At 47.6% G+C, this 21,667-nt stretch overlaps 1 protein-coding gene, 1 long non-coding RNA gene and 1 other non-coding gene across 7 annotated transcripts in view; 1 reads left to right on the plus strand and 2 right to left on the minus strand.

Annotated features, from left to right (window-relative positions):
• The window catches only part of TRRAP (transformation/transcription domain associated protein), a 90,365-nt gene extending 72,872 nt beyond the window's left edge, over positions 1-17,493 (minus strand). For all 5 annotated transcript variants that reach the window (XM_055562505.1, XM_055562506.1, XM_055562504.1 and 2 more), the window contains exons 1-13: positions 17,314-17,493; positions 15,024-15,184; positions 14,559-14,608; positions 9,736-9,846; positions 8,610-8,714; positions 7,580-7,663; positions 6,746-6,802; positions 5,058-5,183; positions 3,464-3,541; positions 3,178-3,266; positions 2,259-2,355; positions 1,349-1,487; positions 26-104 (exon numbers count right to left, since the gene is read on the minus strand). In XM_055562505.1, the coding sequence (XP_055418480.1) occupies positions 26-104; positions 1,349-1,487; positions 2,259-2,355; positions 3,178-3,266; positions 3,464-3,541; positions 5,058-5,183; positions 6,746-6,802; positions 7,580-7,663; positions 8,610-8,714; positions 9,736-9,846; positions 14,559-14,608; positions 15,024-15,123 (1,115 nt within the window). In that variant the 5' untranslated portion in view covers positions 15,124-15,184; positions 17,314-17,493. The remainder of the gene's footprint in view (positions 1-25; positions 105-1,348; positions 1,488-2,258; positions 2,356-3,177; positions 3,267-3,463; positions 3,542-5,057; positions 5,184-6,745; positions 6,803-7,579; positions 7,664-8,609; positions 8,715-9,735; positions 9,847-14,558; positions 14,609-15,023; positions 15,185-17,313) is intronic.
• LOC129638289 (small nucleolar RNA ZL1) lies at positions 14,692-14,895 on the minus strand. The gene has a single exon (XR_008707790.1). It is a non-coding gene; the product is annotated as a small nucleolar RNA ZL1 (small nucleolar RNA).
• Positions 17,494-17,560: 67 nt separating the features above from the next.
• LOC129637579 (uncharacterized) lies at positions 17,561-20,782 on the plus strand. The gene is made up of 2 exons (XR_008707534.1): positions 17,561-17,649; positions 20,433-20,782. It is a non-coding gene; the product is annotated as an uncharacterized LOC129637579 (long non-coding RNA).
• Positions 20,783-21,667: the final 885 nt, after the last annotated feature.

The following is a 21,667-nucleotide window of genomic DNA, read 5'->3' on the forward strand; positions in this document are numbered from 1 at the left end:
CGCAGCTCTGGCTTTAACATCATACCTGAGAGTCTCCCGAGCAGTGTATCCTGAGCCAATCAGAATGGATTCGTCAAACAGCTTGTCCATGCAAGGAATGAACTCTGGAACACAAACATCCATTGCCTCCATCACCAAACAAGCCAGGTGGCCAGCAAGTCCCTTAACAGTACTTTCCCAGGAGCTGCTCTGCACCAACGAGCCACCCAGATTTGGGAAAGCGAGGAGGAGGAGGGCACGCACGGTGCTTCAGTCTGAGATGCTGGCTTTGCTGGGCCACGCCGGCCATGCGCCTCACACACATCAGTGTCAGAGATAAACCACACGCCTCGTGTCCTTGGCGGGGAACCTGCCCCAGTGCTTCACTCAGGTCAGTCCAGGGTCCTTGAAAGCTGGAACCAACCACTCAAGGGGGCGGTAGTCCCTAAATGCCCCCTTATCCACTGCCCTGAAGTTGTCCTTCTTAAAGATCTTAAGGTTGGTCGTCATGGAGAAAGGATACTTCTCTATGTAAACTAACAACGGGCTTCAAAATAAATATCCGAAATCTTGTTTGCAAGGAAAAAAAGCAGCAGCCTCTAAGAGCTGAATTCAACCAGTCTAACATCTAACCTAACTTCGGAGAGCAGTGTCTCGGAAACCTGTTGTTCTTTGTAGAGTTAACAAGACTGAAACCAAGCTTCACGGCCCCAGAAGAGTGCCAGGGAAAGATCCACCCTGCCTGCTGGATCGGACGTGACCGAACACACGTGAGAAAGATTTCTAATCTGTCAGCACTTCAGCAAGGACAACCCTCCCCCTGTGCGGCTCCCCACCCCACCTCCAAAGTCGTTATTACTCAGTTGGCAGGAAAACCGAAAGTCAGTCGCTCAAGACGCGACTTAGTCACTTCAGCAAACAGATTTTAAGACATTCCATGTAAACTGTTCATTGTTTCATAGCATGGAGAAAGAAAACACTGTCTTCCTCTCACCTTTTAAAGCTCGCTGGCTCTGAGTCAGAAAAAGCAAATGGCTATTTGCAGTGTCAAAAGATAGGCAATCAGAAGGCAGAGACATACTGAGAGCTACTCAGATGGTAAACTGGGCTAAGGAGATTGTCACATTAATTATGAAATTGTTGATGAGATAAAGCAAGAACCCTGGTGGCAGGTGAAACAGAGAGAGGAACGAGGCGGAGAGGGAAAGAGGGGAGGGAAGAAGGCAGACACAGACCCAGGAGAGAAAACACAGCCAGAGCAGCAAAAAACCAGGGAAAGATCAACGGAGCCAGAAACCCTGGGCAGGCTGATGGCCCTGCCCTCACTCGCTTGCAGGCAGGCAGGCAGGCAGAGGCCGGGCAGACGTACGGTTTCTCAGCTCCGTGGTGAGGATGTGCTTGGCGGCAATGAGCAGCTCCTTCCGGAGGTGCGCGGTCTCCGCCGGACAATTTGAAAGCAGCTGTAACATTCCTTTGACCATTTGCTGAGAGTACTTAGTCACCAACTCCTGCACCAGGGAGAGGAAAGCAACGTAGTTACACTGATGGGAGGCTGTTGAGAAAAATCCAAGTTTTATAAATTTTTAAACAAAAAAAATTTCAGTTAGGACTAAATTTGGCTCAGAGGACCCTCAGAAATAACCAGCCTAACGATCGAGCGTTTGCCTTGTCTGGTCAGTCTGCGTGCTGCCACCCTGCTGGGAGAGGCGGCGACACACGAGGAGTTCAGTGGGATCATGGAGGCCCTTTTTATTTTCTGCGTCTTTCCAACTTTCAACAATGTCCCTGTTACAGGGAAGGAGGGAGAAATAAACATTGAAGTTAAAAAACAAAATTCTTCACTCAGTCATCCCATCGACGTGAGTCACAAATGAGACCTTTAATCAGCTCAGAATGAGTTCAAGTCACGTCTGCCTTCTGAGGAGTCTCAGGAAGTTGTCCACGATAACTCAAGCTGACCAAAAGAGCAAAGGGCATCTACTTCAGATTTTTTTACTAATATAAAAATGTCATCTCTTCGACATTCTTCAAAAGTCAAAAAACTACGGGGACAGAAGACAAACCAGTGTTTGCCAGGGACAGGGGGCGGGAGGACGAGACTGGCTACGTGTAACAGGAAGTTTTTGGAAGATGGAAATGTTCTGTATTTTGATGTACTGGTTGGTGGTTAGGTATGCATCTGTTGATTCAGCAAACTGTACACCCACAAAAGGTGAATTTTACTCCTTGTAAATTATATCTCAGTAAACCTGATTTAAAACAGAGGTCAATGAACTTACCTGGTAAATTCTGATGATGTAAGCTAAAAATGACAATGTTTTAATTTGAGCAGCAATGAAATCAGCATACAGCTCCTTGTTGTAAAGTTTATGTTGCCTAAGTGAGAAGTGATAAAATTGACAACATTAGCTCTCAGCTCTTTAGGTGATACGGTATCACCTGCAGTAATCACCAAGCCCAAAAGGTTGATTTCTACACAGCAGCAACCGTTAATATGCCCACACTTTTATGCAGTTCTGAGTAACATAAAGAGGCCTTAAAGACATAAAGCAGGCAGTTTTGCCAGGCCCTTGGGCAGCACCCACAACCTGAACCCCAACAGTCAATGGGAGACCGACCTGCCTGCTCCCCAACGAAGGCACCTATTTGAACAATGAAAGACCTGTGCCACAGGGGTTCTCAGAGCGGATCCACCCTTAGATCCTGCCCTCAAGTGACTCAGAGCCAGACAGGCCACAGGTCAAGGAGACAAGTGGTAAGGGTCTGAGGAGGAACGCCACGAAGTCAGAGAAAACGCTTTGCTGAGAGGCTTCGGGGGTCTGGCCCAGTCAGTGATTAAGGGTAATGGGGTAAAAGGGCCTCCCAGCCCTCATGCTAAGAGGAGCAGCAAGAAAACAGGCTTGACGGCGAGGCAGCCCGGAGCATCTCAGAGCTGAAATCAGGACAGGAAGCCCTAACGATAGTTTCAAATTTACATGACACCAAGGACAGAGGGGGCACATCATCTTTCCAAAACAAGGAATCAAAAAAACCATTACTATCATCATCAAAATGTAAGTTCAGAAAGCCACAAATACATACAAGTTAAACCAAAATTTTATCTAAGTTTCCTGTTTCACAAATGACAGCAGCAAGCGTAGTGCCGCTTGGATTAAAGAGCTATGGCGGTCGGCTACGTCACTGGCCAAGAAAGCTCACCTGGCTTGTGCAGATACCTGAATCGCAATTGTATTCATGATCAGGGGCACAAACTCCGCAACGACATTGTGGATATTCAGTTTGTAGAGCTAAAAGCAAACACATCAGATTCTCATGCTTTTTCACTCTGCTTATAGCGAACTAATTTGGCATAGCAAAGACACTGTGAGATTCATTACTCGGCACACACGTAACATACACATCTATTTGCCACAGAAAAGCAGGTGTGTAAAGTGTCGTAAAATGAGAAGCCTTAAACCCCGGAAGCTACTGAAAATACGCATACCTGATACATTAACACAACAATGATGGGCAATTCTGCCAACACTTTCAAAGAAAGCGATCCTCTGGGAATGATGGAATGCTGGAAGACAGGAATACAGAGGACTGTGGTCACCACCTTGGCGCCTAATATAGCCCCCATCAGTGTCCCACCACTGAGCACCACCCGGTCGAAATAAGGGGAAGGGAAAACACTGACTCATCTCTGTAATTATCTGTGGTGAAAGCAGCAAAATATTTTGAAAACAAAGCACAAGAATTATCATTCAATGTAAAGGGTTTTATATTTTACAACGTCATCACTTGTAGTAAAATCCTCAAGAAAATGTGTCAAAAAGAGATTCAACTCACTGGAGAAATTAAAAAAAAAAAAATTTTTTTTTAATCTGTTATGGGCTTCCCCGATAGTTCAGTTGGTAAAGAATCCGCCTGCAATGCAGGAAACCCCAGCTCAATTACTGGGTCAGGAGGATCTACTGGAGAAGGGATAGGCTACCCACGCCAGTATTCTTGGGCTTCCCCTGTGGCTCAGCTGGTAAACAACCTGCCTGCAATGTGGGAGACGTGGGTTCGATCCCTGGGTTGGGAAGATCCCCTGGAGAAGGGAAAGGCTACCCACTCCAGTATTCTGGCCTGGAGAATCCCATGGACTGTATAGGCCATGCGGTCATGAACAATAAGACATGACAGAGTGACTTTCACTTTCACTTCACTTTCAAAAGAAAAACAGTAAGAAGTATGTGCATACCTAGTTTTATTCAAAGGTACTTATAAACAGGAAAAAAACAATAAATATAAGACAAAAATCGTCTTTTAATACATAAAATCTCAAATAGGTAAGGAAAATATCAGACTCAAAAACACAAATGGACAATGAATGGATAGGAAAAGGGAAGTGAAAAAAGTTTCTAATTCAGGAAGAGCAAAGAAATGACAGCTTTGTTCCTTATAAACTAAAATGTAGTTTCCTATTTATCCTAGCTCATATTGAAACAGTCTGCAAAACATCCGAGTAGAACAAATACAGATGATTGTCTTGATTTAATCATAAAACACAATCATAGTACATACTCAATACATGTTCCCTATGTGGCTAGTGCTACAGATTTAACACATGAGCTGCAAAAAATAACAGTTACCTTCACAAAACTCATGGTTCATGAACTTTCCTACAGTGAGAAAATGCAAGTGGTGGAGCTGTAACATTCTAGAACTTCTGTCCCCAGAGCCCACACGGGCAGGCACTGAACTACAGGTTTATATGTAGTTTAAAGGGACTTCACTACTGTTGAAGCTAAGAACAGACCAGGGCCCCCTGCAGGGTCAGCTGCTCTGATTCCACCATGATTTTGAATGTCTCTGCATCAGTAGTGAGCGACAATTCACGTGCACACCTACAGAGCACAATCAGTGAGGCTCTCTTGTGCGCACACACATTTATTTGCTTATTTTAAACGCCTCCATGTGTTTAATTTTTATGAAAAACCAAAAAGCTTAGGGTCTAAAAAGTCAAGACCTCAGGCTTCCTCCACTTCCTCCACCGGGGGAGAAGATGTGGATAAAAGCAAAGCTAGGAGCAGAACAACCGAGACACGTACTGTTCTTGTCTCGCTGTCCTCACGCTCGGGGTTCACCTTCACAGCGATCGTCGTGATCATTCCGACCATCTCTGGGGGAGGGACGGTGTTCTCGGGGATCACCTGAGGGTTCTCAAAGTAGCGGTTCTACAGCAAAAGAAGAGAAGTCATTTTTCCTAAAGTCAAACACAACATTCCTCTTAATAAAACACGCCTGACGTGGGGCGGGGACGCTCAATGTCCTGCCCACGTATGCAACATCAACCCCACAGTACTAGGAGGCCCCTTTCTTCAGGACCATGAAGACAACACGGCACAGTCTCCACCTCCGACGACAGAGAACAGACGTGCCCACAGCACTCTCTACCAGTGTTTCCTGGCTGACGGAAGAGCAAAGGTGTGCCACGTTACAGCGCTACCTCAGTGAGGCAAGATGCAGCTCTCTAGTGATACGAAACCAGGAGCTGGTCCCTACTGAACTAACTTCCCAGTCTCCTAAATAAGGTCAGATATGGAACAGAAGCAAAGTCCAGGAGACATTTTAAAAAGCCAGGAAGGACCTCACTGGCATCCTTAGTTCTCAGTGGAATTTGGGCTTCATGTTAAAAAAAAGACAGCTTCGTATGAAAAATAGCTCCTTTGATGAAAACAGTAGCTGACACAATGATAATCTGATAACTTGGAAGGCAATCTAAGTTTTATACACTACTGGCATCACCGACTCAATGGACATGAATTTGAGCAAACTCCAAGAGACAGTAGAGGAGAGGAGCCTGGTGGGCTACAGTCCACGGGGTCGCAGAGAGTCAGACATGACTTAGTGACTGAACAACAGCAGCAGCGGCAAATTAAAATCCTCAGAAAACAAAAAGTGAATTCTACCATCTGTTAATTTTTTAAAAATTCAAGCTTAAAAAACACCTTCACAGTAGAAACTCTGAAACAAACACATTTATGCACAATGATCTTATACTACAGCATTATTGGTGGGAACCAGGGAGAAGGTCAGAATACACGGATACGGCAGAATTATCGGTCGCTCAGAACGACGACTGCCAAAGGGAGGGCCCTGGAGGACGCCCCCTGCTGTGACGGCGAGTCCTTGCGGTGGCGGGGGGCGGGGAGCGAGGGGCGCCCCTCTTCCACTCCACACACTTTAACACGGGTGGCCCTGCTCGGAAACAGTTCTTTCAAGATACGGAAAAATTTTAATGACAAAGAAAAGCGCCGCAAGTATACACCACTCCCCCAAAAGCTTCAAGACTATGAGTGCAAACCATCTCTGCAAAGCACACAGCGAAAGTCGAAACAGCAATGTCAATGGCTGCTTACAAGTCAAAAGATAATTATGAACAATTTGTTTTCCTTTTTGTAATACAAAACTTCTTTAAGAATAGACTGCTTTATGTAAAAATGCAGTATTTAAACAATGAAACCAAAAGGACTCTTTTTTTGAAGTGGCTAATTTATCAATCGCTATCTGGGAGATGGTGAAGGATGGGGGAGCCAGGCATGCTGCAGTCCATGAGGCCACAAGCGTTGGACACGACTTAGCAACTGAACAGCAACAATTTATCAACCTAGATTTTGACTAAACGAAACATTCCTCCTTATAAAATTAGCACCCCTCCAATTATTCTTTCAACCCTTTGGAATAAGGAAGGCATAAATATAAATGATAAGTTCAAAATAATATAAAAAAACCATACCACTACTTTTGGAAGCTCCTTGTAAATCTGTTTCACAAAATCCAAAAAATGATGAATCTAAAAAAAAAAAAAGACAATATAAAGATATTTGTAATGCAAATACAGATTTTCTGTAACCATTTTCAGAAAATGCTTACAGTAAGAAAAATATCAATAGTCTTCAAATATAAGATCTCATGAAATAGGCAAGAAAAATGCCAGACTCAAGATACAAATAGGCGATGAATGTGAACACACAGATCAAAAAAAGAAAAAGAGACAAAGACTGATAAACCGAAAACAAGTTTTCTAATTCAGGGAGAGCAAAGGAATGAAATGATAATAAATGCCACTTCTGGTCTTTCAAAAAGTAGCAACAGCACAAGCTGGAGTGCGTGAGCCAGGGAGACTCCCTTGCAGCGAGGCTCCCAAGCTGCTGAAGCCCTCTGCACACCAGCGGGGCAACCCAGCACAGGGGCGTCACACGAGACACCTGTGCCCTGGGGGCCCACTGCCACAAACTCAGTCTACAAAGTAATTAAACTACAAACAAGTACTAGGTTACGGTCGTAAAATAAAACTGTGAAATGCCCCAAATAGCCAAAACTGTAAAAGATTATTATATACCCATTACAAATCAACTTTACAAAACATTCTTTATGATTGGGAAAACACATACATATAAAGTGAAGGGAAACAACCAGGATGTGATATGTTATCCACAGTAGAATTAATTATAAAACAGACAGACACGTAAGGTGGGAAAAAGAAGAAAGGAAATTCAGAGCGAAAAATTCACACAGCAGAAGGAATCTGTCAGTACACTTCATAAATGCCATCAGAATAAGCACTTACTTCCTGGGTGATGGGCGGCCTGAACTGTTTGTGTAGTTCAATAATGATTCTTAGACAAATAAGAACGTTTTCTTCATTTTCCGTCTTAAAATAAAAAGCATTTAGAAGAGTTATATTACTGAAATCTTATCTTACTAAAAAGATTAAAGAGTATTTCCTCAGCATTTTTTGCATATACACCCTCCATCAACCCACTTAGATGTGATTTGCAGAAAACTGATAAACCCACAGAACACAGCTGACCCAGACAGGACGTGTTCGTGGCCTCTGGTGGACCATCTGAAGGTACCCCACCGGCAGGTTCTGCCAGAGTCAACAAATGAGTAACCAGCAAGTCACACTACAAATCAAGGCCTTAACCACAGACACGTCTCACTGCTTGCACAGATTGCCAGAAGAATAATAGCTGAGCACCCGCGTGCACTGGACCCTGTGCTAACACGACACACATCACGGGAGTTGGGGTGTCGTCCACATCCTGGCAGAGGCAGCTAAGGCTCAGGGCAAGAGGAGCAAGGCTGGTGTGGCAGAGCCAACACACGACAGAGCCAAGACCTGAGACCAGCGTGACGCCCTCCCGAGCTCACCTTCCCAAGGGGCCCAGAAGCGCGATGGAATGCTAAACACGTCAAGACTGAGGGCAGCAAGAAAACGATTCCAGAAGCTAGCTTAGCAGGCACCACGTGGATTAACCCAAGAACCTGAGCAGCTCTTCATGTCAACCGTGCACCTACTGCACCAGACACACAAGCACAGAGGCGCAAGGCCAGCCCCCGAGCTCAGAGTCCGCCAGCCACCACCCACTGTGTCGAGTCAAGCCCCCGCTGACCCCAAGGAAGATCTTCACTTAATAATCTTTCTTAAGAATCTGGTTGGCAAAGTGGGAGAAAACATGCAGTTAAGAAAATTTCTATTTGTGAAACAAAATTGTACTGAAAGAGAAACCGGTTGCTTACAGACAGGATTTTACTGTAAGAAAATCATTAAAAGCTTTCAAAGTGGCTAAATAAAAAGAATTCTCAAAAGTTACCTCTAAAAAGCGAAACATCACAGACAAAACATTTTTTGTATGAGGACGAAGATGCTCGTTGGTTGGTATTCTATGAATTATTTCAAGAACAAGCTTCCGCAGTTGCTGTTGAAGAGAAACAAAGGCATAAATACAAAACCCTTCCAAGAGTTCCAAGATAATATTTTGCATCCCACAAGCGTCACACACGCCTGCACCCAGCACTGGGAGCCACCATGCTACAAGATGGAGCCCATTTTACAAACAGTCCCGTAAATTATTTAAATGTAATCCAAAGCATGTACTACAAACTGGCATTTTCTGTATTTCCGTAGCTGTGTACCAAGTCAAGTAAGCCAAAATTTTCTTTCACACCTCGTCACCACTGCCAGGAGAAGGACACGAAGGCAGCGGGTGTGAATTTAAGACAAAAAGACCAGAACACCAACGCAACTTCACTGGCCATCTCCCTGCATGATCTCAGTTCAGCTCCTGGGACGAGCTCTCCAGTTACCTCGGACCGAACCACTGATCGTATCGCAGGCTGTGCCAGGCTTTCGTGATTTTGTCTACAGAACTAAGGACTTGAACGGAACTCAGAGGGACATCTTGAGCTGTCACCACACAAGAATGTTTCATTCAGCAGTTCACTTTCACTGGTGCTGTGGTAATTTTAAAAATTTTTCAAGAGATACAAGCTGAAACATTTATAGAAAAAAAAAAGATGACGGGGCTGTTTTAAAATGATCAAGGTCAAAGTGTGTGTGGGAGGTGCAAAGAGGATGAGGGGGTATAGAGAAAACCAGGCAGAGTTACAGGAACTGAAAACAGTGTGAGGCTAGAGCTGGGCACCAGGCGTGCGGGGGGTCGTGAAATTCTCCCCCCACTTGTACACACGGGTGAACTTACAACACGCAGCCCACGCATGCGCGCCGGCCACCACGTGTGGAGAGGTTAAACAGTCAGAGAGATGGCCGCGAGGAAATAAAACCAAGACAGCTACCTGAGGAGGCGATGGCCTTGGACAAAGGGACCCTTATCTGGCAACACCGCTCTCATTTCTAAGGGCAGCTTAGGTGTTTGAGTTGTTTTCCCTCACAAGGGCTGGGGCCCCTGCAGCAGGACATTGTTCTCCTGAACAGCTTACCTGGGCTGGTTTCTCCTGAAGAAACTGAACTTCTCCATCTTGAAGAAACGTAAGGAACCGAGGGATGATATGTTCCAGGAACGTGGAATACTGAGGAGAGGAGGTCACATTCTAATCACGCAGGAAGAAAAGAGAACGCCGTTAAGGTCTGTGTACGGATAGTTCCACTGTAAATTCACATGTCACCATCATCTCAAGAGACATTCTGGGAGAGCTGCTAGCAATTTTTAAAACTTTCAGATGCTTTAATGATAACATCGTTTGAAATAAGCTGACTGCTGCTTCTGAAATCCACTTCAAGAGAACTAAATGCTAACATTTAGTGCTCAGCCTAGAAAAGCTGATGCTGTGGAGAACGTTCACTTCAGAGCCTGTAGGGGCTGACTTTGCCACCCTCTAAGGAGACTTGATCTGAATCTCTTCATCTGGAGAATGAGGAGCTTGACCACACTAAAATCTAAAACTCCAGCTTATCAGTTAGGTTGATATGAGTTAGATGAACATCACGGGTGTTAAAAGGAAACTAGGAAATGAAACTGCGGTCTGGAGACCGTGCAGTCAGATGGCGACCAGGGCAGGGCCCGGACCCCACTCAGCGAGTATAAACCTGGGACAAGCACCTGACCTCCTGGGCCTCAGTGGCCCCACCTGCGAAGAGGCTACTCTCCCCTGCCTTACGTAACCATGTGCAGACTACACGAGCTGGTACACGTAAAGCTTTCCACACTGCCTATGGTAAATGCTCAACGTCCCTCCGCTATTATTTACAGCTTCATTATTATTTACAGTGCTTGCTTCATGAACACTGTGCCCTGTGCCTTTTACTCTTTCTCACTCACTCCTCACCATGACTCTCTTAAGTATTCTGTCCATTTCATAGATTAAAAAAAAAAAAAAAAAGCTCAGAGCTTGCTGACTGTCAGAGTCACAAAGCTTTGGAAAGTGGATTCCACTTACGAGTATTTAACACCTAAGTGCTCTTCCCTCTTCCCCTTGGAGGCCTCACCTGCACATTCAACACACGCTCCTATCACATGCTCAACAGGGATAAAACGAGGAAGAAGGTAGACAGAGTTCATGTCCTTGGAGTCGGGGGAGGCAGCAGTGTGGTGGAGAAGACAGGTAATCAAGAAACGATCTGATAACACGGAATTATGATGGGGAAAGCGCTGGGCTGGCAACTAAGGGAACCTAACCTAACTAACTGGAATCTGGAACCAGCGGCAGAGAACACCCTCCGAAGGGATGTGGCTAAGAAACCCTAAGAGGCCAGCAGGGGTCAACCACGGGACAAAGTGGGAAAGGTTCTAAGAAAAGCACACGCGAAGGCACAAATTGATGAGAACTTTTTAAAGTTTCCACATGGCAGGGATGGTAGTACAAGAGGGAGGCACTGAACTTTTACTATCGTGAGTCTGAGAAGCCCATGGGTTGCAACTAAACGTGTCTGGCGCTGCAGATACTGATATGGGAGAGGACACAGGTCCAGGGTTGTCTGCTGCCTGAGGAATCTGAGGAGGAGGAAATACAGGCAAAACCCAGAAAACTGTGTTTCACCATAGGAACAAAGAGCGAGCTGCTGTTCCTGGAATACACACCCGAGCACTGGTCTCCCAGGGTCAAGTTCAACTCCAGGGGCTCTGAGCCCGCAGCACGCTGGGCAAGGGGGCACCCCCAGGAGCTGGCAGCCCCTCCCCCAGCAGTCTGCAAATCCACGGGGGACAAGAACTGTGCTTGTCACTTTTCACCCCCAACATCTAACTTTTATGAAACACCCCCACTCAAGGATTTCAAGGAAAAGAGGGTAAGAGTCAAGTTGGAACGTTATCGAGGTTATCAAGAAAGCCAGGTCATCTACCCGTCAGCCCTCGGCATCCAGATTCCACAGGCTTCAAAGCATCTTGAGTGTCAAATTCCTCCCACAGGACAGATGCAACAGGTTGCTCAGTTATGCCAGGATTTCAACCCAGCCCACAGCTTTTCGATCCACAGGAATGTCCTCCGTGATTTCTAACTTGAATGTTTCTCTATTTTCTGTTAGGAGAGACGGCCCCTATGATGCTTAGTTTGCTTGGAATCTTATCCCTAAGTGGTTAATGAAAAGAATTTCTAAGATTCCTCAAACTCTTGCGAAGTCTTCATTTCACTTAAATATTTAGTTCTGGGATAGGAGTGGTGGTAATTTAGAATTACTTTCTGATGGTCATTCCAAGTATTTCATTCTTCGAAGGACTCAGTCATCTGAATTTCATTTGAGCTAAATGTCTATCAGATAGATTTCAAAAAGCATTATTTGGAAAAGCCCCAAGTGCTTTTCATTCTGCTAATTTAATCGATGCATCTGAGACCAAAGTGGGAACTGACTTGCTAACTGCCAGACTCTTGCCAACGGGAGAGGAAGGGATGAGACACTTCCCTGGAAGAGCCCCCTGCGCCCATCAGGCCGGCCCACCTGCCACTCCTGCAGCATCGCAGGCAGCGCCGTGATCCCAGCCTCTCAGGTAACCTCCGAGGGCTGTGGTTCTGTCCACAGAATGCAGAATGCAAGCCTTTCCTGTTCTACTCCCACCTCTGTTTTCAGTGTTTTTTTTTTTTAAACAGTTTGCACTAATAGTGGAAGAGAAAGCTCTTTCGTTCAATCTCTAAATATCTCAGGATTTTTTTTTTCCTACTTCAGTACAAGGCAACAAGTTCTTAAAAACATCTATTTAACACAGAACAAAACCAAACAATTCCCCTACCAAAGAAAAATACCATCCGTTACTATAGATAGGAAGGTATCAGATTCAATCCCACTAATATTCATCTCGTGTTTAGTGATTCAAATGACAGAGGCTAGGAAACATTTTGTTCTTAATAATCATATTAGCTCTGTGAGAAAGGTTTTCCCATCCCCACATTAAAAACAAGAAAGTGACTCTCTCTTTGGCCTGTGAGACTGACTGGCACCAGACTAACCGTCAAGTAGGACAAAATACAGATAACAGTTTTGGGCGCTGGAACAGAGGCGGAGCAAGGCCGTGATCTCCAGAAGAGGGGAACTCACCAGCCGCGCCCCACCTCGACTCTCTGCCTGGGTCCCATTTCCCGACTGGGCTCAGGAGGCCAGAGCCCAGGGTAAGCACCGTGGTCCTGCTGAGTTGAAGAGCAAACAGCGAGTTTGCAGCAGCCAAAGTGGCTGGAATCTGCAGGGCAAAGCCCCAGAGGAGAAGGAACTACAGAATGGGGGTGTGGATGGTCTCCCCAGAGTTTTGGACAGAGCACTGGGCTGTACTTCTGGTGAGGGAAGGTAAGACTGCCTGAGGCTTGCCAGGGAGTGCGGGCTTGAGGACTGAGAAATGAAGAGACATCAGAGGTCTAGCAACATTAGAGGATACTGGGGGTCCGGCCTCGACCCAGTGCAAAGACCTTAACACCTGGAGACACTTCAGACACTCAGCTGACAAAGGACCACGCCCCCGAGGAAGGTCTAGTTTACCCAACCCAACAGAGTCTAAAATCAGTGAGAGCCACACCGAGACGGGGTTCAGAGGTTGAAGCCTACCAAGTCAGAGGGACTTGGGAAACCCCTTGGGCTTCCCACAGACCCTCGAGCACAGCGTAAAACCAAACCTCGACAAGTTCACGGAGATCGGCCAGCACCTGCGCCGCTGACTACAGTACAAATATCAACTCTTCCAAGGGAGCTGACAGAACCGAGGGTCCCTACGTTTCACAACGTCTGGTTTACAATCAAACCTACCAGACATGCAAGGAAGCAAGGTAACGTGACCTCGAGTCAACAGAAATCAACCTTAATACAGCCCAAATTTGATATTTAGCAGACTTCAAAGCAGTTGCTATAATAAATATGATGGTCTCAATAAATGAAAATGAGGAATCTCTGCAGAGAAGTGACATTTAAAGAAAAAGCAAATGGAAATTATAGAAAGTACAGTGACTAAAATTTTTAAATTAAAAAATACCAATAAACTGAAATTTTAAAATAGCATCACAGAGACTGGAGATGACAGAAAAACAGCCATTGAATCTGAGGACAGATCAGAGAACAAAGAGGGAAAAGACTGAAGAAAAACGAAGAGAATCTGAGCGACGAATGTAAAATATAAAACTGTAGAATGTAAGACCCAAAAGAGAGAAACCGAGTCTCAGAGAAGTTGTAAACAGGAGAGCCAAAACTGAAAGCCAGCACTCATTCCACACAGTAACATACCATCCATTACCTAACGTAGCAAATCTACAACACAAGTCTGAGTGTATTCTGAAAGCATACGCCTAGAAGAGGTATCGGAGAAGGCAATGGCACCCCACTCCAGTACTCTTGCCTGGAAACTCCCATGGATAGAGGGGCCTGGTGGGCTGCAGTCCATGGGGTCGCTGAGGGTCAGACACCACTGAGCAACTTCACTTTCACTTTCATGCGTTGGAGAAGGAAATGGCACCCCACTCCAGTGGAGAATCCCAGGGACGGCGGAGCCTGGTGGGCTGCTGTCTATGGGGTCGCACAGAGTCGGACACGACTGAGGCGACTTAGCAGCCATAGCAACAGCAGAAGAGGTATACGGTATTTGAAAAGTGAAAAAAAGGCCAAATACCTAAACAAAACAACATTCCTCAACACTGTTTGGGACTCACTATCACTAGTGTGAAGACAGTGGACAACACTTGTACAGATTTTCAAATTTCAATTTTGAAATACAACACATTACATTAACAAAGAATATAACTTTTAGGTGACTGGTGAAAAGACTTAACAAGGGAACTGTAGGAAAGCACATGTATTTATCTCAAAATGAAAAGGTATAAAAATATAAAGCTCATACCTCGAAATTTTCACTAACTTCCTGCATCATTTTTAACTTTGTTTCATCAGCTGTAAATAACAAAACAAATGATCAGGTAATTGAAATTATGTTAAGGGTGTTCCTAAAAATTACTGGATTTAATAATTTAAGAGAAGCAATCAGATCTTATCAGTTTAACTGTCATAGTCCAAAAGCAGGCACATAACTAGTTCCCTACAACCAGTCGCATGCATTCATACTCCCAGACACACGTGTGCATGCACAGACTAGGAAACACACACACACACACACACACACACGCGCACGCGCGCCTCTTTGGAGCTCCAGCCAGTAATGCTCATCACTTTGCTTCTCCACAAGGCAGAGAAAGGGGAAGTTCGGATAAAAGTTAACGTTACTACTTCTCTGAGTGTGGGCATCACCTAAACGGAGATGAAGCTGTCACATCAACACATTTCTTAATAACAAAAAGGATCAACTCACGTGTGTTTACATCCGTGAGAGCTGCCACAAACTGAAGATATTTTTTCATCAGAGTGGTTTGGTCAACCACCGTGGCCCCTTGTGTTGCAACAAATGCCATTTTTCTTTTGAGTTAGTTTGTTTCTCAAGAGAAAGGTATCATGTCCATGAGTTTGCCCAGCCTACAAAAAGAAGCACATGATTAGCTAACTTATTGAGGGCACAAATTCACAGTCTCTAGGAAAATCTTACCTAAATGCCTGTATTAATCTAAATACTTTGCCATTAGTTCAGAAAACAACATGACTCCCTCTGCTTTTTTTGGAAAGTAAAAGTCCATTATATTCATTTCTAAACACGACTTTTATACACAGATGCTTTTCTTTCCTAGAGTATGTCCATCTTTTCCTGGGCAAGGGGTCAGCAAACTCTCTGGAAAGAGCCAGATAGTAAATATTTTGGATTCTGTGCTCTGTCACAACTCTTGAGTTCTGCTATAGCCACAAAACAGCCACAGACAACTTACAAATAAATGAGCATGGCTGTAACTCATAAACCTTGACTTATGGACACTGAAATTTGAATCTCACTTTAATTGTACCATGAGACATTATTCCTCTTTTGATGCCCCTCCAACTATTAAAAAAAAAAAAAAAAAACTGTAAAAACCATTTTCAGTTTTTGTGCTGTATAAGAGTAGCCACCAGGCTGGATGCGGCTGGCTGACTGTGGTTGGACTCTCTCTGCATTGGGTGACCCAAACTTCACTGTGCACTAAAATCAGCAGGTACCAAAGGTGGACTCCCAAGCACCAGGCAGAGACGAGCCCTGGGAAGCTGTAAATTTTGTTCCCACCTGGGCACACATCAGGCACTCAGGAAACACTCCTGGGATGAATGCACAGGTACTTCCAAAAACCATCTCAGTGAGTTGGAAACAGATGTGGATGACCACACGTTTAGCACTGCAACTCCAGGTGGAAAAACAAGAGACCTGGTTCCTGTACTAAGACCCCTTACTAAGAAAACCTGGTCCAGCTGCTTTTATCCATCCTCCCTGCGTGAATACCCGGCTCGTTTCACTCTGCACGAAGGCGCAGTTTCAGGACTCGATTTTCTTTCTTCCTTCAACAAACACACCACCGAACTCCTCTGCAGGCCCTTCCACGGCCCTGCCTCCTGGCTTAAGCTTCCCTGCAGCTCCCACTTCTGCGCCCCTCAAGCGATGGGGACCATCCCCCCGCCTCCGGAGACCAAGAGAGAGCCCCTTCCGGCCCGCCGGCTCCAGGCAGGAGAAGGCACTAAACGGAACCAAATGGAGGGGATCCCGCCGGCCGCGCTAGACGAGACCCGACTTCGGGCTTCCCTCCCCACCTCGAACCCCAACCCCGGGGGGACCCGAGACTCGGGGTCACGGCCTCCCCTTGCCCAAGAAACTTCGGGGAACGGGGGAGGCGTGCCTAATCTTTTTAGAAGGCTCGAATCCCCCCCCCCCTTTTTTCACCGAAGGCATCAAACTCTCCCATTTCCCGGGACCCCGAGGGGCCAGGCTCGCTCTCTGCCCGGGCCCAGAGTTGGGGGGCGCCCCTGAGGGGAAGACCTCCCATCCCCGCCTTGAGGGTCGGAGAGCAGCTCCAAGAGCGGGAGGCCGAGGGTCCGAGCCTGGCTTGGGTCCCGCCGCCGCGTCCCGGCCCACGTTCGGGGCTGGGGGTCGGAGTGGGGGGTGTTTCGGGGTGTGGGGGGGGACCCCCCCAGCCGCCGCGCCCTCTCGCGACAAACGGCCCCGCCCCGCCCCGCCGGGCCAGAAGGGGCGCTGTCGACGCCGCTACCTTCGCTCCGTGCGCCCAGCCGGGGCGAGCCAGGCGCCTGCGTGCAGGCCGAGAGCGGCCCGGCCGGCCCGGGGGTGCAGGGAGGACACGGGGACCCCCCAAGCCCGCCCTCCTATCGCCCCGGCCTCAAACGGCCCCGCGGCTCCGCTCCGTGGGTCGCCGTCCCCGGACGCCCGCTGCCCGCCTCCCAGCGCCGGGCTACGGCGGGCGCCGAGGGCCAATCCCCGCGCCGCTCGCCCTCCGCCCTCCCGCGCTCTGCCCGCCCCGCTCCCCGGCCGGCCACGCCGCCCTGCCTGAGCCCCGGCGTGGAGGGGTAGGGGGTGCGGGAGGACTCCAAGGGCGCTCGGAGCCTCTCTCCGTCGCTCCGCGGGCCGCCGCGCCCGCAGAGGCCTCCTCACGCCCGAGCCGCCGCCGCCGCGCGCGCGCCTCCCGGGGCAGTTCCGCCGCCCTCTGGCGCAGCCCCGCCCTGGTCCCCGCACTTACCCCGACCTCGGCGGCCGGCCGCCCGCAGCCCCGGCCCGCAGAGGCCTCCGGCCGAGTCCCGGTCTCCGTCGCGCCGCGCGCCGCGCAGTCCCGCCCCCGCTTAAAGCCGCTGCGCCGGCCGCCCGAGGACTAGGCCCGGGCGCACCGCCCTCCAGTGGGTGCGGCTTGGGCGGGCGGCGGGAGCGGGGAGGGGCGTCACGCCCGGGTGGGCTCGGCCGGGCGCTTTTAAGCCTGCGTCCGCTGGGGCGGGGCTGCCGGCCCGGGAGGGAGGGGCAGGCAGGTGACCGGCGTCTCTGGGCTCTTTCTGCCCTGAATGTCTTCTCCGGAGCCAGGAAGGTGGGGAGGAGGAACGCTTGCGGGGGGCGCTGCAGCGAGGGCGGTGGGGGCACCCTTAGCAGGCGGCGGACGGGCCCGGGAAGAGGCCACCTCCAACGTAGCAGGCTGGGCGGGGTTTTCTCCTTCGCCGGCGTCCTGGGGGTCCTTCTGAGTCCGGGGAGGGGGAGGAGGTAAGGAGGGTCTTTGGGAAGGACGAAGGCTGAGGACGGACGGAAACCCTGGAAGCATAGGGCAGCCCAGGTGTTCTGCCTGGAGGTGGCCGGCCTGGTCAGTTGCTGCAGCTCCATCACCCTGAGGCTAGAGCGCAGACCTTGGACCAGAGCAATGATGACAGGGAGTGAAGGCCCTGATGCCCTGGTGCCCTGGCGTGGGCTGGACTTAAAGGTCCTGGAAGAAAAACGTACCGTCGGATCTCACCTATAGACTCCCATCTTTGAGAGTGGTTGAATGATGAGCTATTCCTGGAAACGTGTGGTTAGCGTGTTAGATGGACAGAGCGCCAAGCGATGACCTGACCGACCCCCACCTGCTCCATGACCTGGCTCCACCTCCTTTTTTTGACAGTACTTCCCCGTGACCCCCAACGTCCCCCCCCCCCCATCATCATTAGCTCACCAAAATCTTTGTGTTCCCTTCTCAGACGGATACATTTCACACCTGGTAATAAATAGAGCTTGCAATTCCTGTAAGATATCCTATTCAGAGACATACTTCTTGCTTTTGTTTAATGTTGCCTCTCAAGAACAAGCCTCAGCTGAAGCGCCTGGGATTGTAAATAGATGCATTGGTACTTAGTGCCAATTATTTCTGCCCCAGGAGATATAAAGTGAGTTAGAACACTCCTTCCCCCATAAAAGAAGTTGCCCACTTGCAAGCAAAATCCTCTCTGCTCCTACCACCACCACCCCCAAAAGGTAGGAGGTCCAAAGTTGGGGAAAGTCGAAAAATCTAAGGGCTAGAACCAATGTGCTAACCAAGGTCATTTAATATTGTTTGCGGTGGGGGGGGGGGGGGTCGTAGATCAAGAAAGAAGCAGCTGTAGACAAATCCTTTGATAAGTTTCAGTTTAATTGCATTTGATAAAGACCTAGAGTTAGGTCAGTGATAACACTGGCGGAATTCCTACACTTTCCCATGGCCTTAGCTTCTCCTTTAAAAGTACCCATCATGCTGCTATGATTTTTGCCTGTTTTCTTGTCTGTCTCCTGAATTAGCAGTTGGGGACAGTGTCAACTTCATCTCTATCATATATTAATAACTTATACCCCTCCTCTGCTTAAAACCCTCCAAAGGGTAACCGTTTCAGCTTATCCTCAGCCCCTGGCCCTGTGCACCTTTCAACCTTATTCTTCATGTTCCAGCCACAATGGCCTTGCTGTGCACCCTGCGCACCTAGGACCTTGGCAGCTGATTCTTCTGCCTGAAATATTCTTCCCTCAAAGGCATAAAGCAGGCTGCTTGTCATCCTTGATGAGCTCAAATGCCATCTCCTCAGAGAGGCGAAAGGCCCAATAAGAAAACCATCACACCCCCCCCAATCTCTCATTATACTGGAATTTTCCTTATAATCTGATATTTCTTATTTACTCATTTATCACCTGTTTTTCCCTCCTAGACGGAAAGCTGCCTTCCTGTCTTTCTTTACCAATGTATTCCTGTTGCCCATTGGATGTTGTCTTAGTCTCCTTAAGCTGCCACTACAAACCATCCCAGACTGGGTGGCTTACCCAACAGAACTTTATTTCTCATAGTTCTGGCAACTGAGAAGTTCAAGATCAAGGTGCCACCAAGGTAGATTTCATTCTGAGGCCTCTTCTCTTGGCTTGTGGTGGCATCATCTCACTGTGTGCTCTCTCAGGAGATCAATCTCTGGTGTTTGTTCCTCTTCTTATAAGGATACTAATCATATTGGATTAGGCCCCCACCCTTATGACCACATTTAGCCTTAACTGCTTCTTTAAAGGTGCTGTCTCCAAATACAGTCACTTTGGGGGCTATGCCTTGACATATGAATTTCTCAAGGGATACAATTCAGAGCATAATCAAATGTATAAATTTGTACCCTGTATGAACCCATAGGGCAGGATCAGCTGGGACACTACAGAGAATACAGGGAGCCCCAAAATATTCAGTCAGGTGGGCATGAGCAGTCTGCAGAAGTGGTCCCTGCATGGAGTGGGTCAGGGCCTCAGCCTGACTTTTTGAGAGTCACCAAGAACCCACTCTTCCTCTCTCTCCCTCCCTGATTACCTTTGCCTCACCTGTTGGGCTGGTCCTAAGGGTCCCACCCCTATGAAGAACCTTTCCCCCTGATGAATCAATAAATCCTCCCTAGGACTCGTGTGAGTTTCAACAGGGTGACTGGGTGTGCTGAGGTCAAAAAATTCCAACAGAAAATCTGGCAGAGTGGAGGTCTAGGCCTGGAATCATGGTGAATTCAACAAAGAGATCACCCTGAACTCCCTTTTGCCCCCTCCACACTACCATAGGATTTAACCCCAAAAGCCTCTCCAGAGTCGATCTGGGTGACTTATCAGATCAGGGGCCCCCACTTCCCGCAGTTACATTTCCAGCAAAGGACAATGAGGATTTGTGGTAGGAAAATGAACACTATGGCTGCTGCCCTTCTGTTACCAAAGGGAAGTCTAATTATACTATTTTGCTAGGGCCAACAGACCAAAACACCTGCTTTAGAAAAATTTTCAGCAACAAGAATGTACTTCAAGATAGGTGCGGGGGGCGTCCCTATGGTCCAGTGGTTAAGAATCTGCCTTGCAATGCAGGGGACGTGGGTTCCATCCCTGGTGCAGGAAGATCCCACATGCCTGGGGCAACCAAGCCCACGCGCCACAACTTCTGAGCCTGCCTGCTGTAACCACGGAAGCCTGTGCACCTAGAGCCCATGCTGTGCAGCAAGAGAAGCACCGCAGTGAGAAGCCTGTGCACGGCAACTAGAGAGTAGCTCCCACTCGCCACAATGAGAGAGAAGGCCGCGCAGCAATGAAGACCCAGCACAGCCAAAAATAAAGAAATAAATATCAAAATAACACTTCAAAAAAGACAGGTGCTGTGAAAGCCCAGAAGAAGGAAGGTTTCCGGCAGAGGTGATACATGTGAGAAATTAGACAAAGAAGACTCAGATCAACATCAGCTTCAGGGTGGCCTTTCCAGGTGGTTTCTGCGATTCTGGCTGCTGTAAAGTTACCCGATGTAATGTTACACATTTTTAAAAGTAATAAGTGTTATTATTCTTTTTATACAGTTAGTAAATTTTATTTTTTTTAAAGAACATGTTTGTCAGTTTAATTTTTTTAATTTAAAAAAAATTGTATTTGGCTACACCACGGCATGTGGTTTCTTTAGTTGCAGCATGCAAACCCTTAGTTGAGGCATGTGGGGTCTAGTTCCCTGACCAGGGGTCAAACCCGGGCCTCCGGAGCTTGGAGTTTTAGCCATTGGACCACCAAGGAAGTTCTGCAGTTAGTACATTTTAAAAGCCACTAACAGCCAGACTTTTGAATCGTGTGAAATAGTTAAATATTTGAAACAATGTAAAACCTTAACAGATTCTTTTCTTCTCAAGCACAATGTTCTTCTCAATTCCTGGTGGACAAGCAAAATTCTCCCAATTCCTTAAGCACTTCTCATGATGACAGCCAGCACTGATTGAGCACTTAACTACTCCAAGTACAGACTTCCTTTGTGGCTCAGTGGTAAAGAATCCACCTGCCAACGCAGGAGAGGAAGGTTAGATCTCTGGGACGGGACAATCCTCTGGAGAAGGAAATGGCAACCCAGGCCAGTATTTTTGCCTGGGAAACCCCAACCCACTCCAGTATTTTTGCCTGGGAAATCCCATGGACAGAGGAGCCAGGTGGGCTATAGTCCGTGGGGCTGCAAAGAGTCACATGTGACTTGGTGACCAAACAACAGCAAATGTCCACGCACTGCTCTGTGTGTTCACTCGTTTTACCCTTACTGCAGTCTCATGGGGTCTTATTTTTCTTATTTTAAAGAA

The sequence above is a fragment of the Bubalus kerabau genome, chromosome 23 (genome assembly GCF_029407905.1).
Source record: "Bubalus kerabau isolate K-KA32 ecotype Philippines breed swamp buffalo chromosome 23, PCC_UOA_SB_1v2, whole genome shotgun sequence".
Lineage (NCBI taxonomy): Eukaryota > Metazoa > Chordata > Mammalia > Artiodactyla > Bovidae > Bubalus > Bubalus kerabau.